At 43.8% G+C, this 18,849-nt stretch overlaps 1 protein-coding gene across 1 annotated transcript; it reads left to right on the top strand.

The window, feature by feature from the left end:
- Positions 1-9,399: 9,399 nt before the first annotated feature.
- Positions 9,400-16,765, top strand: LOC139835879 (uncharacterized). The gene is made up of 2 exons (XM_071825770.1): positions 9,400-9,815; positions 16,579-16,765. The coding sequence occupies exons 1-2, from the start codon at positions 9,400-9,402 to the stop codon at positions 16,763-16,765; spliced, it is 603 nt and encodes a 200-aa protein (XP_071681871.1).
- Positions 16,766-18,849: the final 2,084 nt, after the last annotated feature.

The raw sequence follows: 18,849 nt of genomic DNA, 5'->3' as shown, positions 1-18,849 counted from the left end.
TTTCAAATGCTCCTTCCACGTTTATGCGTCTTATGAACCATATCTTGAGACCCCTCATTGGCAAGAGTGTGGTTGTCTATTTCGATGATATTCTCATTTATAGCAAAAATCTCGAGGATCATGTGATACATTTGAGAGAAGTATTATGCATCTTGCGCCGCGAGAAGCTCTTTGCAAACCTTCCTAAATGCACCTTTGCACAAAACAAGTTGGTTTTTCTTGGATTTGTGGTTTCCGCTAATGGCATTGAAGTGGACTCTTCGAAGGTTGACGCCATCCATAATTGGCCTACGCCTACCACCGTTGGTCAAGTTCGAAGTTTCCATGGACTTGCCGGTTTCTACCGCCGCTTTGTGAAAGACTTTAGCACTATTGCTTGCCCTTTAAATGAGCTTACCAAAAAGAATGTTCCATTTGTGTGGGGCAAGGCTCAACAAAATGCTTTCGATGAGTTGAAAAAGCGCCTTACCGAGGCACCACTTCTTGTTCTTCCAAACTTTGCTAAAACCTTTGAGATTGAGTGTGATGCAAGTGGACTCGGTATTGGCGGAGTTCTTATGCAAGAGGGAAAACCCGTGGCATACTATAGTGAGAAGTTGGATGGCGCACGCCTCAACTATCCTATATATGACAAGGAACTCTATGCTTTGGTTCGTGTTCTTGAGATTTGGCAACACTACCTTTGGCAAAAAGAATTTGTTATTCATTCGGATCATGAGTCTTTGAAATACTTGAGAAGTCAAACCAATTTGAACAAGAGACACGCTAAGTGGGTTGAGTTTATTGAGTCCTTCCCTTATGTTATCAAATACAAAAAGGGAAAAGACAATGTGGTCGCGGATGCTCTTTCCCGCAAGAACAACCTTTTGCTCACTCGCTTGGAGTTTCATGTTTTGGGTCTTGAAGAGATCAAAGAACTTTACCCTTCCGACTCTTTCTTTGGACCCATCTTTGAAAAGTGTTCCGTTGACCGAGGATTTGATGATTTCTATTTGCATGATGGCTACTTGTTTAAAGCTAACAAAATTTGCATACCCGAGTCTTCTCTTCGTAAGTTGCTTTTGCAAGAGTCACATGGAGGTGGTCTCATGGGACACTTTGGTCGCGACAAGACGCTTTCCATGCTCTCCACCCATTACTATTGGCCAAAGATGAAGCGAGATGTGGAGCGCCTATGCAACCGGTGCACAACATGCTTACAAGCTAAGTCTACCACCAACCCTTATGGTCTTTACATGCCTTTACCGATTCCATATGCACCATGGTCCGATATAAGCATGGATTTTGTACTAGGCTTACCACGAAAAAAAAATGGTCATGACTCAATATTTGTGGTAGTGGATAGGTTCTCTAAAATGGCTCATTTCATTCCATGCAATAAGACCGATGATGCTTCACACATCGCTAAATTGTTTTTCAGGGAAGTTATTCGCCTACACGGAATTCCGGCAAGCATTGTGTCGGATCGAGACGTCAAGTTTATGAGCTATCTATGGAAGACGCTCATGGCCAAGTTTGGAGTCAAGCTCTTGTTTTCGTCATCCTCGCATCCACAAACGGACGGACAAACGGAAGTGGTGAATCAAAGCCTCTCAACGCTACTACGCACGCTAGTGAAGAAAAACTTGAAGTCATGGGAAGAGTGTCTACCCCACGCGGAGTTCGCCTACAATCGAGCCAAGCACTCCACGACATCAAGGAGTCCGTTCATGATCGTCTACGGTTTCGACCCGCCCACGGCACTCGACATCCTCCCACTACCTCTTCATGAGAGAATGGACATGGACTTCGATAAGCGAGCCGCCATCATGAAGAAACTACATGAAGACACAAGAGCAACAATCCAAGAACATGTCCTTCGCCAAGCTACCCGACTAAACGCCAAGAAGAAGGAACGAATATTTGAAGAAGGCGACCTCGTTTGGATTCACCTCCGGAAGGAAAGATTCCCTCATGAACGCAACTCAAAGCTCAAGCCAAGAGGAGATGGACCCTTCAAGGTACTCAAGCGCATCAACAACAACGCCTACGTCATCGACATACCAACCTCAAAATACTTGGTGAGCAACACGTTCAACATCTCGGACCTATCACCCTATCATGGAGATGAGGAGAAGCACGAGTCGAGGACGACTCTTTCCCAAGGGGGGGGGGGGGAGATGATGTAGCCCCGCTCATCGATGATGCTACACCAAGACCAACAAGTCCCCCAAGTGGACCGATGACGCGAGCTCGAGTCAAAGCACTACATGATAAGGTGAACTCGCTCCTCACTACCCTCGATCTCGGTACCCCATTGGATGGATTGCTACCTCATGCCGACGTGCTTTGTGTTATTAGGTACGAGGTGCATCAAGGCCCCGGAGAGGAGGACATACCATTGTCACGAGGTGGAGACGAGCAGCTGGACACGAAGTCATCCGAGGCATGCGAAGAGAGGAGGGGAGCCAGCCGGCCCAAGACCCGGCCGACCGGATCCCAGACCGGGCCACCCGGTCCCAGGCCCGGCCGACCGGGCGGCACGCCGGATCCGGCTCGGTCAAAACCGGAGCCCAGGCCGGTGCCATCCGGGCGCGGTCCAGGGGCCCCGGAAGCCCGTCCGGTCACCATCCGGCGCACAACCCGGTCTGAACCGGATGGGCCGGCCCCAGGCCCGGTTGGACCGGCCCCCTGACCGTATTCCACGGGTTTGTCTCGACCAGATCTTTCTGGGTCGGTTATTTTTGTACCTTTTCGACCTGAGTTGCCCTGTAAACCTATATAAGTGCCCAGGGCGCCCCCACTTGTTCTTTAGACATAGATTTGGGAAAAACTAGAGCATAGCTCCAAAACCTCTAGGAAATTCCTCCTATGTTTCATCCAAGGCTACTCTTGTTGTGGATTGATTACTTGTGTTAGAGATTCTAGTGTGATCCACTCTCTCTCTCTCTCACCGGTATTTCTTCTCCAACCCCGATCTCTCACCCCGGGATTCTATCTCGCGATCTCTCCCGGAGTGATTCTATCGGCGTGGTCCATCGAGCCATGGGAGTTTAAATTCGTTGTATCGGGTTGCGTGTGTGTGTGTGTTTGTTGTGTTCATCCTCGTGTTCTTCATGTTCTTCGTCTTCCCACCTCTCCCCTTTTGATTTCGGGTCGATTTCGCAAGATTGGGCCAACCCTAGGTCTTAGACCTCATCAATTGCTCTCTTAGTTGGTCGCTCCCAATCTTTTGCTAGCCTTCACCTGTACTGAGTATGAGCTCTACTCGTGCATCCAACTACCAAAAACCAAAGTTTTCCAATTGTGTCCACCATACCTACCTATATGTGGTATTTCACCACCACGCCAAAGTGAATTGCTTGTGTGCTACCTTTAAACCTTCAAAAATTATTACCTGTTTTGTGTTTTGTTTTAGCTCATGAGGAAGTGTTGAATGCTTTATCATCTTTTTCATGTTTATTATGGCTTCACACTTTGACTAGCATGCACAATGTGCTAGTCCTTAATATTGCAAAAGAGCAGGCGCGGATGCCCACCCACTAAATATAAATTGAACCAATAATCTAAATCTCCTAACACTATGTACTTGAAAAATCATGAACTTAGCTTGTTTAAACAAAGGAGAAGAGGAACTTTATTATTCTCTCTATGGGAGCCACTCTTGAAGCCATTAAACATGAAAGGATGATAGATCATTTGATGCCATTCATTGACATAGACGTACATACCTCTCAAAATATATTTTCAACACCTCTATTGCATTCAAAATAAAAATCTCTAGCACATGAGTAATCTTGCTTCCCTCTGCGCAGAGCCTTTCTTTTAATTTTATGTTGAGTCTTCATCTTCTTACTTTATGCACCAATTAAGAGGGCATAGTTGTCATTCTGAGTATAATGTGCATAGTCCCAAAATTTATTATTGATTGATTCATGATTATGTTATTGCTTGTTCTCAAATTACTTGTATCTAGTCACCATTTGAACTTTAAAGGTGTCCTGTCATTTATGTTTTGCTACTTCATAAAGGACAAGCTGAGTACCACTTTGCTATGTTTTCTCTATGCTCAAAAACAAACAGTTGCTTTCAGTGCACAATTATTCATGATCTTTTGTTTGAGTTACTTCTCATGTTGTAACATAGTTGCTATGTTCTATTGTTAGAATTATTTCTATCATGCCTATGTTTAGAGTACTTTGATCCCAGCTCGCAATGCTTTTACAATAACTTGATCAAGATTGTGTTGGCTTCATGTCACCTCAAAACTTATTTTTGTTATCACTTACCTACTCGAGGACGAGCAGGAGTTAAGCTTGGGGATGCTGATACGTTGCAAACGTATCTATAATTTTTTATGCTCCATGCTTGTTTTACACCAATTTCTATATGTTTTGTTTACACTTCGTTGCACTTTTATGCATTTTCTGCAACTAACCTTTTGACAAGATGCCACAATGCTAGTTCCCTGTTTTCCGCTGTTTTGTATTTCAGAAAAGTTGTACAGGAAATATTCTCGGAATTGGAAGAAACAAAAGCCAAAGTTCCTATTTTACTGTAATGAAGATGGAGTCCAGAGGAGAGACGGAGCTGAGCCAGGAGGTGGCCACACCTGGCCTAGGCGTAGCCCAGCCCCTAGCCGCGCCTAGGGGTGGCGTGGGCCCCTCGGGCACCCACCGACCTCGCCCTTCCTCCTATTTATTCATCTGATAGGGAGAAACCTAAATATCCGAGCCTCCATCCACGAAAAGTTCCGTCGCGGCTGCCATCGCCGACCCTAGCTCGGGAGGGTTCTGAAGCTCTTCCCGGCACCCTGCCGGAGAGGGAGATCATCACCGGAGGCCTCTACATCGCCATGCCCACCTCCGAAGTGATGCGTGAGTAGTTCATCTCTGGACTACGGGTCCATAGCAGTAGCTAGATAGTTGTCTTCTCCAATTTATGCTTCATGTTTTGATCTTGTGAGCTGCCTATCATGATCAAGATCATCTTTATGTAATGCTACATGTTATGTTTGCTAGGATCCGATGAATATGAAATACTATGGTTGAGATTGATTATATACTTGTCATATGTTATTTGTGATCTTGCATGCTCTCCGTTGCTAGTAGATGCTCTGGCCAAGTATGTGCTTGTGACTCCAAGATGGAGTATTTATGCTCGATAGTGGGTTCATGCCTCTAGTAATCTAGGAGAGTGACAATAACTTGTAAGGTTGTAGATGTGCTGTTGCTACTATGGAGAAAATAACAATGCTTTGTCTAAGGATAATTCTATTCTTTACTTTATACACTTTGCTTAATGCGATAATCTGTTGCTTGCAACTTAATATTAAAAGGGGTGCGAACGCTAACTGGAAGGTGGATTATTAGTCATAGACACAGTTGGATTATGGTCTATGTATCATGTTGTAATGCCCAAATGAATCTCATAGTAATCATCTTGTCATGTATGGTCTTTATTCTGTCAATTCCCAGCTGTAATTTGTTCACCCAGCATGTTATTTATCTTTATGGAGAGACACCTCTAGTGAACTGTGGACCCCGATCCTTTCTTTTACACTGATAAATTCCTCTACTGCAAGCACATGTTCTGTTTACTTACTGCAAGCACTATTCTCTTTATTCCACCGCAAACAAATATCACTTTCCACACTATACGGTTAATCCTTTGTTTTCAGCAAAACCGGTGAGATTGACAACCTCACTGTAAGTTGGGGCAAATTATTTTAGTTTTGTTGTGTGCAGGTTTCACGTTGTTGCTCACGCCGGTAGTGCGCCCTGCCAAAAGTCAGCTAGCAATACCTTCAGAAGTGATTTCTTTCTCCTATTGGTCGATTAAACCTTGGTTTCTTACTGAGGAAAAACTTGCTACTGTGCTCATCATACCTTTCTATTGGGGTTCCCCAACGGTGTGCTCTGCACTCATCAAGCTATTTTTCTGGCGCCGTTGCCGGGGAGTAATCAAGACACTCCATCAAGCCCGTCAACCGCCATCAGTGCCCTTCCATTCTGTTGCGCGGCAGGTTTTTTGAGCGGCCCTTCACAGAGCCCCGGTGCACCGGCATTTGGATGACATTGTACTAGTGGAGGATGAAGGTTGCAGCAGTAGCCATGGTCTGCGTCGTCTGATCGGACTCTTCGTCGGAAGAGGAGTCAATGACCTTCGCGCGGAACTTGTCCAGCATCTTCCATATGTCCATCTGCATGGGTAGCAACTGCGGATCAATGGCCGCACACAATAGCTCCCAAAAGACTAGTAAGAAACCTACCGACGCAATTGACCGAACAGGTCGTGGGCGGCGAGGCCGGGCGGCGGAACCGGCAGATGTTTGGCCCCCAAACAGGCGACAGGTGCGCGCCAGAACCTACCCCGACTGAAATCCTATTCTCCGGCGCGGCGAGGACCGAGCAGACGGCGTGTACTGTGGCTGTGCGGCGGGGCGGCGCAGGGGGGGTGTTGGAGATATGCCCAAGAGGCAATAATAAAGGGGTTATTATTATATCTTTGTGTTTATGATAATAGTTTGCATCTCATGCTATAATTGTATTAACAGAAAACATTAATACATGTGTGTTATGTAAACATAAAAGAGTCCCTAGTAAGCCTCTTCTTAAACTAGCTTGTTGATTAATAGATGATCATAGTTTCATGATCATGAACATTGGATGTTATTAATAACAAGGTCATATCATTAGGTGAATGATATGATGGACATACACCCATAGTAAGCGTAGCATATGATCAAGTCATTTAGTTCTTTATGCTTCAAGCTTTAATATGCATAGTAACTTAAATCCTTCGACCATGAGATCTTGTTAATCACCTACACCGGATGGATGCTTTGATGACACCAAACACTACTGCGTAAATGGGTTGTTATAAAGGTGGCATTAAGTGTTTGGAAAGTATAGGGTTGATGCACTTGTATCAATAGTGGAATTTGTCCACCCTAATGACGGATAGATATACTCTGGGCCCTCTCGGTGAAATGATATCTAATTAGCTTGCAAGCATGTGACTGGTTCACAAGGGATATCATATCACGGTATGAGTAAAGAGTACTTATCAGTAACGAGGTTGAACTAGGTATGGAGATACCGACGATCAAACTTCGGATAAGTAAAATATCGCGAGACAAAGGGAATTGTTATTTTATGTGAATGGTTCTTTCGATCACAAAGTCATCGTTGAATATGTGGGAGCTATTATGGATCTCCAGGTCCCGCTATTAGTTATTGATCGGAGAGGAGTCTCGGTCATGTCCGCATAGTTCTCGAACCGTAGGGTGACACACTTAAGGTTTGATGTCGTTTTAAGTGGATATGGAATATGGAATGGAGTTCGAATGTTGTTCGGAGTCTCGGATGGGATCCAGGACATCACGAGGAGTTCCGGAATGGTCCGGAGAATAAGATTCATATATAGGAAGTCACTTTCCAAGTTTGGAAATGATCCGGTGCATTTATGGAAGGCGCTAGAATGTTCTAGAACCTTCCGAAAGAAATCACCATGGAAGGTGGAGTCCCGGAAGGACTCCACCAACCCTAACCAGCCAACCAAGAGGGAAGGTGGAGTCCATGGTGGACTCCACCTCCTTGGCCGGCCATAGGGAGAAGGAAAGGGAGGAGTCCCACTTCCCCTAGGTTTCGCCCATATGGAAAGTTTTGAATTGGGGTCTTATTCGAATCTTTGGGCAAACCCTTGGGGTTCCACCTATATAATGAGGGAGAGAGGGAGGGGGCCGACCACCACAAGAGCCACACCCCCCAGGGCACCCAAGGCCGGCGCCCCCCCAAGTGCCCCCTCTCCCAAACCCTAACCGCCCCCCTCCTCCCAATACTCCCGTGGTGCTTAGGCGAAGCCCTGCCGGAGATCTCCACCACCACCGCCACCACGCCGTCGTGCTGTCAGGATTCCAAGGAGGATCTACTACATCCGCTGCCCGCTGGAACGGGGAGAAGGACGTCGTCATCAACACCGAACGTGTGACCGAGTGCGGAGGTACTGCCCGACTGTGGCACCGTCAAGATCTTCTACGCGCTTTTGCAAGCGGCAAGTGATCGACTACATCAACCACGAGATCTAATCTTGTTAACGCTTAGCGATCTTCAAGGGTATGATGATCTTCACCTCGTTGCTACCATCTAGTAGATTAGATCTTGGCTTGTTATTCGTTCTTGCGGTAGGAAATTTTTTGTTTTCTATGCTACGAATCCCTACAGTGGTATCAGAGCCGTGTCTATGCATAGATTGGTTGCACGAGTAGAACACAATGGTTTTGTGGGCGTTGATGCTTTTGTTGTCTCTTGGTATGTGTACTTTGCATCTTGCGGGATGGTGGGATGAAGCGGCCCGGGCTAACTTTACATGACCGCGTTCATGAGACTTGCTCCACGCTCGACATGCAACTTGTATTGCATAAGTGGCTTTGCGGGTGTCTGTCTCTCTCACCATAGTTAAGATTCAATTTACAATTTCAATTGATAACACTTGTATCAACGTTGTGGTTCATGTTCGTAGGTAGATTGGATCTTACTCGAAAACCCTAAACCACGTAAAATATGCAAACCAAATTAGAGGCATCTAACTTGTTTTTGCAGGGTTTGGTGATGTGATATGGCCATGATGAGATGATGAATATGTATGAGATGATCATTATTGTATTGTGGCAACCGATAGGAGCCTTATGGTTGTCTTTAAATTTCATGTTGAGGTATTATTTCAAAGTAGTTGTAATAGTTGCTACATGGGAGAACAACCATGAAGACGGTGCCATTGACCTTGACGCTACGCCGATGATGATGGAGATCATGCCCGTTGATGATGGAGATCATGTCTGTGCTTTGGAGATGAAGATCAAAGGCGCAAAGACTAAAGGGCCATATCATATCACATATGAATTGCATGTGATGTTAATCCTTTTATGCATCTTATATTGCTTAGATCACGACGGTAGCATTATAAGATGATCCCTCTCACTAAAAATCAAGATAATGAAGTGTTCGTCCTTAGTTAGCGCCGTTGCTAAGACTCGTTGTTTTGAAGCATCTCGTGATGATCGGGTGTGATAAACTCAACGTGTGCATACAACGGGTGCAAGCCAGTTTTGCACATGCAGAAACTAGGGTTTGACTTGACGAGCCTAGCATGTACAGACATGGCCTCGGAACACGGAAGACCGAAAGGTTAAGCATGAATCATATAGATGATATGATGAACACGTGGATGTTCGCCATTGAAACTACATCATCTCACATGATGATCGGACTTGGTGTAGTTGATTTGGTTCGTGTAATCACTAAGACAATTCGAGGGATATTGTTTTGAGTGGGAGTTTACCTAGTTAATTTTAAAATTAATAGTAAACTCAATTTGTCATAAACTTAGTCTAAACTCTTTGCAAAAATGTTGTAGATTATGGCGACCCCTACCATCAATTTTAATTCGTTCCTAGAGAAAGAAAAGCTGAAAAACAATGGAAGCAACTTTGTGGATTGGTTCCGTAACTTGAGGATTGTCCTCACTGCTGGACAACTGCTCTGTGTGCTCAAAGCACCGCTGGGTGATCCACCTGCAGAAACAGCTACCGATGAGGATAAAGCAGTTTACCTCACTCGGAAGACTCATTACTCCACAGTTCAGTGTGCCATCCTCTATGGTTTAGAATCGGAGCTTCAGAAACGCTTTGAGAACCACGAGCCTCATGATATAATCAGTGAGCTCAAAATGATATTTGAAACTCATGCGGCCGTGGAAAGCTATGATGCTTCTGAAAAGTTCTTTAACTGTAAGATGGAAGAAGGCAGCTCCGTTAGTGAGCACGTGCTCAAGATGTCTGGGCACGCGAAGAAACTCCAAGACTTGGGAATAACGATTCCTAACGCCTTGGGGATTCATCGTGTTCTTCAATCACTGCCACCTAGTTACAAGAACTTCGTGATGAACTACAACATGCAGTGCATGAACAAGACGTTACCTGAACTCTTCTCAATGCTGAAAACTGCTGAAGTGGAGATAAAGAAAGAGCACCAAGTGTTGATGGTCAATAAGACCACCAAGTTCAAGAAGCGGGGCAAGCCTAAGGAAAAGGGTAAATTCAAGAAGAGCGGCAAGAAAGCTGACGCGCCTCCTAAGAAACCCAAGGCTGGCCCTAAACCTGATGCTGTGTGCTATTACTGCAAAGAAGAGGGACACTGGAAGCGGAACTGCTCAAAGTACCTGGCAGATCTGAAGAACGGCAACATAAAAAGAAAGGTATATCTGATATACATGTTATTGATGTCTACCTTACTAGTAATCGTAGTAGTTCCTGGGTATTTGATACTGGTTCGGTTGCTCATATTTGTAACTCGAAACAGGAGCTACAGAATAAACGAAGACTAGCGAGGGACGAGGTGACGATGCGCGTTGGAAATGGATCCAAGGTCGATGTGATCGCCGTCGGCATGCTCCCTCTACATCTACCATCGGGATTAGTTTTAAATCTGAATAATTGTTATTTGGTGCCTGCGTTGAGCATGAACATTATATATGGATCTTGTTTAATGCAAAACGGTTATTCATTCAAGTCTGAGAATAATGGTTGTTCGATTTATATGAATAATATCTTTTATGGTCATGCACCTGAGATGAATGGTTTATTCTTGTTAAATCTCGATAGTAGTGATACACATATACATAACATTGATGCTAAACGAAAGAAATTAAATGATAATTCTACATATATGTGGCACTGTCGTCTTGGTCATATTGGAGTGAAACGCATGAAGAAACTCCATTCAGATGGATTACTTGAATCACTTGATTTTGAATCACTTAATAGATGCGAGGCATGTCTAATGGGAAAATGACTAAGACTCCATTCTCTGGTATTATGGAGCGAGCTACAGACTTGTTGGAAATTATACATACTGATGTATGTGGACCAATGAGTGTAGCATCGCGCGGTGGTTATCGTTATGTTCTTACTTTCATAGATGATTTGAGTAGATATGGGTATATCTACTTGATGAAACATAAATCCGAAACTTTCGAGAAGTTTAAGGAATTCCAAACTGAAGTAGAAAATCAACATAACAAGAAGATTAAATTTCTACGCTCCAATCGTGGAGGTGAATATCTGAGTTATGAGTTTGGCATGCATTTAAAGAAATGCGGAATACTTTCATAGTTGACACCGCCGGGAACACCACAGCGCAATGGTGTGTCCGAACGTCGTAATCGAACTTTGTTGGATATGGTTCGATCTATGATGTCTCTTACAGATTTACCGTTATCTTTTTGGAGTTATGCATTAGAGACAGCAGCATTCACTTTAAATAGGGCACCATCTAAATCCGTTAAAACGACACCGTATGAATTATGGTTTGGAAACAAACCTAAGTTGTCGTTCCTTAAAGTTTGGGGATGCGACGCTTATGTAAAAAAGTTACAACCTAACAAGCTCGAACCCAAAGCGGAGAAATGCGTCTTCATAGGATACCCTAAAGAAACAATTGGGTATACTTTTTATCACAGATCCGAAGGTAAAATCTTTGTTGCCAAGAACAGATCCTTTCTTGAAAAGGAGTTTCTCTCGAAAGAAGTGACTGGAAGAAAAGTAGAAATCGACGAGGTTACTGAACCTTCTCTTGAAAATCAGAGTAGCGCAACACCGGAAGATGTTCTAGTGCCGCCTACACCGATTAGTGAGGAAGCTAATGATAATGATCATGAAACTTCGAACGACGATACTACTGAACCTCGCAGGTCGACTAGGGTTCACACCACTCCTGATTGGTATGACCCCTGTCTAAATGTCATGATTGTGGACAACAATGATGAAGACCCTGCAACGTATGAGGAAGCAATGATGAGCCCAGATTCCAACAAATGGCAAGAGGCCATGAAATCCGAAATGGGATCCATGTATGATAATCAAGTATGGACTTTGGTAGACTTACCTGATAGCCGCAAGGCTGTCGAGAATAAATGGATCTTCAAAAGAAAAACAGATGCTGATGGTAATATTACTGTCTATAAAGCTCGACTTGTCGCGAAAGGGTTCCAACAAATTCAAGGAGTTGACTACGATGAGACTTTCTCACCAGTAGCGAAGCTAAAGTCTGTGAGGATATTGTTAGCAATAGCTGCATTTTTCGATTATGAAATTTGGCAGATGGATGTCAAAACGGCGTTCCTTAATGGCGACATTGAGGAAGAGTTGTATATGGTACAACCCAAAGGTTTTGTCGATCATAAAAATGCTGACAAGGTATGCAAACTTCAGCGTTCAATCTATGGACTGAAGCAAGCATCCCGGAGTTGGAACCGACGCTTTGATAAGGTGATCAAAGACTTTGGATTTATACAAACCCATGGAGAGGCTTGTATTTACAAGAAAGTGAGTGGGAGCTCTATAGCATTCCTGATATTATATGTAGATGACATATTATTGATTGAAAATGATGTAGAACTTCTGAGTAGTGTAAAAGGTTATTTGAATAAGTGTTTTTCAATGAAGGACCTTGGAGAAGCAGCATACATTTTAGGCATCAAGATTTATAGAGATAGATCAAGACGCCTAATAGGACTTTCACAGAGTACATATCTGGATAAGATTCTAAAGAATTTTAGAATGGATGAAAGCAAGAAAGGGTTCTTGCCCATGTTGCCAGGTAAGACCTTGAGTAAAACTCAAAGTCCAGCTACGGCAGAAGAGAGAGAAAGGATGCACAAAATCCCCTATGCCTTGGCCATAGGCTCCATCATGTATGCCATGCTGTGTACAAGACCGGATATCGCACATGCTGTTAGTTTGACCAGCAGATATCAAAGTGATCCAGGAATGGAACACTGGACATCGGTTAAGAATATTCTGAAGTACTTGAAAAGAACTAAGGATATGTTTCTTTGTTATGGAGGTGACCAAGAGCTTGCTGTAACCAGTTACACCGATGCTAGTTGGAACACTGATCCGGATGACTCTAAGTCTCAATCCGGATACGTATTTATTTTGAATGGTGCAGCAGTAAGCTGGAGGAGTGCTAAGCAAAGCGTTGTGGAGAAATCTTCAACTGAATCGGAATACATAGCTGCTTCGGAGGCTTCATCAGAGGCGATATGGATGAAGTGTTTCATTACTGAGCTTGGTGTGGCTCCTAGTGCGTTGCACCCGATGACCATCTATTGTGACAACATGGGTGCCATAGCCAATGCACAGGAGCCAAGGTCACACAAGAAGCTGAAGCATATAAAGCTACGTATGCCCAAGAGGCAATAATAAAATGGTTATTATTATATCTTTTTATTTATGATAATAGTTTGCATCTCATGCTATAATTGTATTAACCGGAAACATTAATACATGTGTGTTATGTAAACATAAAAGAGTCCCTAGTAAGCCTCTTGTTAAACTAGCTTGTTGATTAATAGATGATCATAGTTTCATGATCATGAACATTGGATGTTATTAATAACAAGGTCATATCATTAGGTGAATGATATGATGGACATACAACCATAGTAAGCGTAGCATATGATCAAGTCATTTAGTTCTTTATGCTTCAAGCTTTAATATGCATAGTAACTTAAATCCTTCGACCATGAGATCTTGTTAATCACCTACACTGGATGGATGCTTTGATGACACCAAACACTACTGCGTAAATGGGTTGTTATAAAGGTGGCATTAAGTGTTCGGAAAGTATAGGGTTGAGGCACTTGTATCAATAGTGGAATTTGTCCATCCTAATGACGGATAGATATACTCTGGGCCCTCTCGGTGAAATGATATCTAATTAGCTTGCAAGCATGTGACTGGTTCACAAGGGATATCATATCACGGTACGAGTAAAGAGTACTTATCAGTAACGAGGTTGAACTAGGTATGGAGATACCGACGATCAAACTTCGGATAAGTAAAATATCGCGAGACAAAGGGAATTATTATTTTATGTGAATGGTTCTTTCGATCACGAAGTCATCGTTGAATATGTGGGAGCTATTATGGATCTCCAGGTCCCGCTATTAGTTATTGATCGGAGAGGAGTCTCGGTCATGTCCGCATAGTTCTCGAACCGTAGGGTCACACACTTAAGGTTTGATGTCGTTTTAAGTAGATATGGAATATGGAATAGAGTTCGAATGTTGTTCGGAGTCTCGGATGGGATCCAGGACATCACGAGGAGTTCCGGAATGGTCCGGAGAATAAGATTCATATATAGTAAGTCACTTTCCAAGTTTGGAAATGATTCGGTGCATTTATGGAAGGCGCTAGAATGTTCTAGAACCTTCCGGAAGAAATCATCATGGAAGGTGGAGTCCCGGAAGGACTCCACCAACCCTAACCGGCCAACCAAGAGGGAAGGTGGAGTCCATGGTGGACTCCACCTCCTTGGCCGGCCATAGGGAGAAAGAAAGGGAGGAGTCCCACTTCCCCTAGGTTTCGCCCATATGGAAAGTTTTGAATTGGGGTCTTATTCGAATCTTTGGGCAAACCCTTGGGGTTCCACCTATATAATGAGGGAGAGAGGGAGGGGGCCGACCACCACAAGAGCCGCACCACCCAGGGCACCCAAGGCCGGCGCCCCCCCAAGTGCCCCCTCTCCCAAACCCTAACCGCCCCCTCCTCCCAATACTCCCGCGGTGCTTAGGCGAAGCCCTGCCGGAGATCTCCACCACCACCGCCACCACGCCGTCGTGCTGTCGGGATTCCGAGGAGGATATACTACATCCGCTGCCCGCTGGAACGGGGAGAAGGACGTCGTCATCAAAACCGAATGTGTGACCGAGTGCGGAGGTGCTGCCCGACTGTGGCACCGTCAAGATCTTCTACGCGCTTTTGCAAGCGGCAAGTGATCGACTACATCAACCACGAGATCTAATCTCGTTAACGCTTAGCGATCTTCAAGGGTATGATGATCTTCACCTCGTTGCTACCATCTACTAGATTAGATCTTGGCTTGTTATTCGTTCTTGCGGTAAGAATTTTTTTGTTTTCTATGCTATGAATCCCTACAGGGGAGGGGGGGTGGGGTTGGGGCGGTGGCGTCGCACTAGGGCAGCAAAGAATGGGAAAAAAAGCAAATCCGCGCAGTTGATTTCGGTATCCTGACGTGCGGGACCGGGTAAGAAAAGGAGGACCCTCGACGTGACCGCGGAGATGCAAACCTGCCGCATATTTGGGCCCCATTTTGCGCCGCCGTGGACGACCCGGTCACTTTGTGTCGCCCCGCTGGAGCAGGGTCTAGGCGTATTTTCGGTCCACGTGAACACAAACGGTTGCCAGCGTCTGTTTGCGTCGTCCCGTTGGAGATGCCCTTATTCACTACCAATTTCGCATGTCAACATGGATTATAACCCAAGCATCCACTGTAGTAACTTGGTTAGATTTGGGATTAATTATTAATTATCTTAAGTGCGTTAGGTTGTTGACCAATATCATGTCACACTTTTGACAACCGGCCCACGGATAAGAAAATTGTATATAAACCTTGTAAATTTCATTTTCGATCCGCTTCTTTTCTCTCATGACATATCCTGCATAATGTACTGTTTGAGAAATTTCTTCGCGTGCTGCTACTACTAATACCATTGTCAACACCGCCATAATGATAGTAGTTTCTAATGTTCTAGCGATGGATCCAATATTGATCGCTTCTGAAATTGTATTCCAGTAGTATATCTACCGCTCAAGATGTTAGCCTCTTATTATTAGAGTATGCGCCCCTCGAAGCTTGGGCGCCGATTTGGGGAAGTATTGTACACCGAGCTCGAGCCAGTGATGGACGTCATCACCCATAATTAAGGTCCCACCAGATGTTACCTAAAATCACACTAAATTTATTTTATAGCAAACTTTTATTCTTTTGCATTTCTTAAATCATAACGCTATTTTAAAAGAGTATAGTTTATTTAGTTGGCATAATTAAAACTGCAACCTCATTCCCTACAATTGGTTGCGGATTTTTATTTATACAATTGTACGTTATATTTGAATTGTGATTAACTTACCTCATGTTGTAACAAAATAGCTTAAGAAAATAGCTCCTCTATATTTTTATAATCTCTTAAACTACATAGAGAGGATTGTGTCTGGCTCAGTGCGATTTTATGTGCAATTTAGTATTCTTAAATATCTTGGTAGAGATCGTGGAAGGGTGTGCTAAAACTAGTATCCTAATAACGGTTTCTAGTGTTTTCTAAGCATAGTGCTCCTCAAATAGATTGACCATTGTTGGGAAAGTCTGCAACATCCTTGAAGGTTACAGTAATAACGTCATGATCGAGAAGTTCTTTCAGCATCAGGAAAGGCAGAGAGAGGTTGCTTCAGGTGATGGAAGTGACATGCAGAAATCTAAAAAAAAAAAAAAATACAGATAAGGACGATGTTACTCATGTGGTGCCCAGTAATATGAGTAGGATAAAATTTTGATGGAAGAAATATCAAGAAAGAAAGAAATGGACGTAGTGTGCCAGTTAGTGAGCACACTGGTAATTTTTCAGAGAGCGACATTGTAGCTGATGCGGAGAATCAGAGATGTCGAAGGGATAAGAAGAGTATGTTGCCGATGTAGTAGAGTACAATTGCATTGAGGATACATATGCTTCTGCCAGGAAAGTGGGGATACGCGAGATAGAGATAGAAATCGCTGAAAAAGAAGAGAAGGAGAACAATGCACCTAAGAATGTGGCCGTCAAGCAGTATGACATTTGCATTGCTAGCCATGGTGTTGAGGACGAGTTGCTATTGAAAGAGGAACATGTTAGAGCTAAAACTTTGGAGAGGATAGATTACTCATAGTGGGAGTAACATAGGTAGTAACATCACATATTTCAAGATATTTTGGTGATATGTCATAGCAATAAGTAAATAAGAGCAAGTTCAATAGTAGAGCCAACTATTGGCTATAAGCCAAGTGTCATGTCATCTATAGTCAATTTAGAGCTAACATGTACAATAGTGAGCCATACAATTGTACTACTTTATCAATACATGGCCCACCATTCATTCTCACAAAGTGTCTAGCAGCATGTGCTAGAGCTGGCTCTTGCATAAGAGCCCACTCATTTTCTCTCTCCTTCTCTCTCTCCTCCAACTAGGCAATAATGTATTATTCTAATCCTTATAGCCAGCTGATTAGTATTTATTGTAATTGCTCTAAGACTAGCTACAATGGAAGTATCATAAGTAGTATCATGCATGTCATGTTGGCAAAAATCTGATGTGGCACACCATTTAATGAGGTGAGAGATGGGAGTGGTATCATAATATGATACCGTATCATAGCACGTAAAATTAGAAAATTTAATGGCAAAGACATCATGTACACCAATTTGCATTGAGATTCTACAAAACATTAAATATGATGATACTATGATACTATCTTATGATACTATGCATTGTGGGGGTAGTATCATAAACTAGTATCATGTGCATGATACTAGTGTATGATACTTCCTATTGTGACTAGTCTAAAGAGAATAAGGTGGTAACTAGCTATGTTACCATAACATCACACACCCCAAAACAAGATGAGTCTACAAGATAATAGATGACACAATACATGAAACAACATATAGTTACTACCCACTATGAGAGTAGTAACATAAAGTAGTAACATACACATGGGGAAATACAAAGGAGCTCTCGGGTGCAACGCACCCCCATACTTGGAAAAAAAAAATTAAAAAAAGTTTAAAAAATTTAAACTTTTTTGGAAATCAAAGATGATCAGGTATTGTACTTGAAACAAAATATTTCTCTAGGAAATTACTTTTTATTGTATCCTGGGTAAAAAAACAAACTCGAAACGCCCCATGACCAGCTACTATTTATTTTATATTCGTTATAATTTTGTCTTTTTTGCTCTGGAGTCCATGGAAATCATTTCGTGTCCAAACATTTTTTTACGAGTACAAACTTGATCATCCTTGGTTTCCAGGAAGATTCAATTTTTTTTTTGACTTTTTCAATTTACTATAATTTTTTTGGTCTAAGAGGGTGCGTTGCACCTGAGAGCCATAAGTCCGTTTCGCATACACATGTTAGTACTCTATGTTACTTCCTACTACGACTAGATCACAGACAATTAATATCTCCAATCAATTAATGCTCAAAGATCACAATGCATCTGCCTACTTTCCTCAGGCGCAAAAGGAAAGAAATATCGTCGTTGTTCCTCTCAAGCAGGAGTGCCGAAAAGCGCTTACTTTTCAACACTCACCCCCGATTGCTACAAATGAACTTACAAATCGGTGATGATTTCTCTGGTCGTCCAGCAATATGACTGGAAGCGTTTGGAGATTATATGCTTAAGAGCATCCCTCAAACCGTCTCTCAAAGGGATTTGGGACGCGCCGGATAAAAAAAGTTCCCAGCCGTGTCCCCAAACCCGTTTTTTGTCTGGCGCGGTCCGATGCGGTGTCCGGCGGCCCGATACGGTGTCCGGCGCCCCGAGCCCGTCCCCGCCCCACAGGGGACGCTCCGGGCACGCCGGACACAACGAAAAGCGAGGCGAGGCGTGGCGGGACCGACGCGTCAGCGAGACAGGAAAAATTCGTCTCCCTCTCCCGCCAAATCGTGCCTCTCCCGCCACATCGCGCCTCTCCCGCCGCGCATTTGTGCCGTCCCAACACATTTGATCTATCCCGCCGATTCATTTCTCCCTCCCGCCGTCGCTACTCTGTTCCTCCCGCCGCCGCTACCCTCTCCCCATCCATGGCGCCGCCGACAGCCCCCCAAAAAATGGCCAAGAAAGCGGCCAAGAAGCCACCGGGCAATGAGACGAAAGGGGCGAAGGCGCCCTTCGCGAAGCCGCGGAAGGTGCCAGCTCCGAAGAAGAAGCCGGAAGGCTTGACCGATGATCAGTGGCATCAAGACTGTCT

The sequence above is a fragment of the Lolium perenne genome, chromosome 2 (genome assembly GCF_019359855.2).
Source record: "Lolium perenne isolate Kyuss_39 chromosome 2, Kyuss_2.0, whole genome shotgun sequence".
Taxonomy (NCBI): domain Eukaryota; kingdom Viridiplantae; phylum Streptophyta; class Magnoliopsida; order Poales; family Poaceae; genus Lolium; species Lolium perenne.
This window is presented reverse-complemented; position numbering and strand designations above follow the sequence as displayed.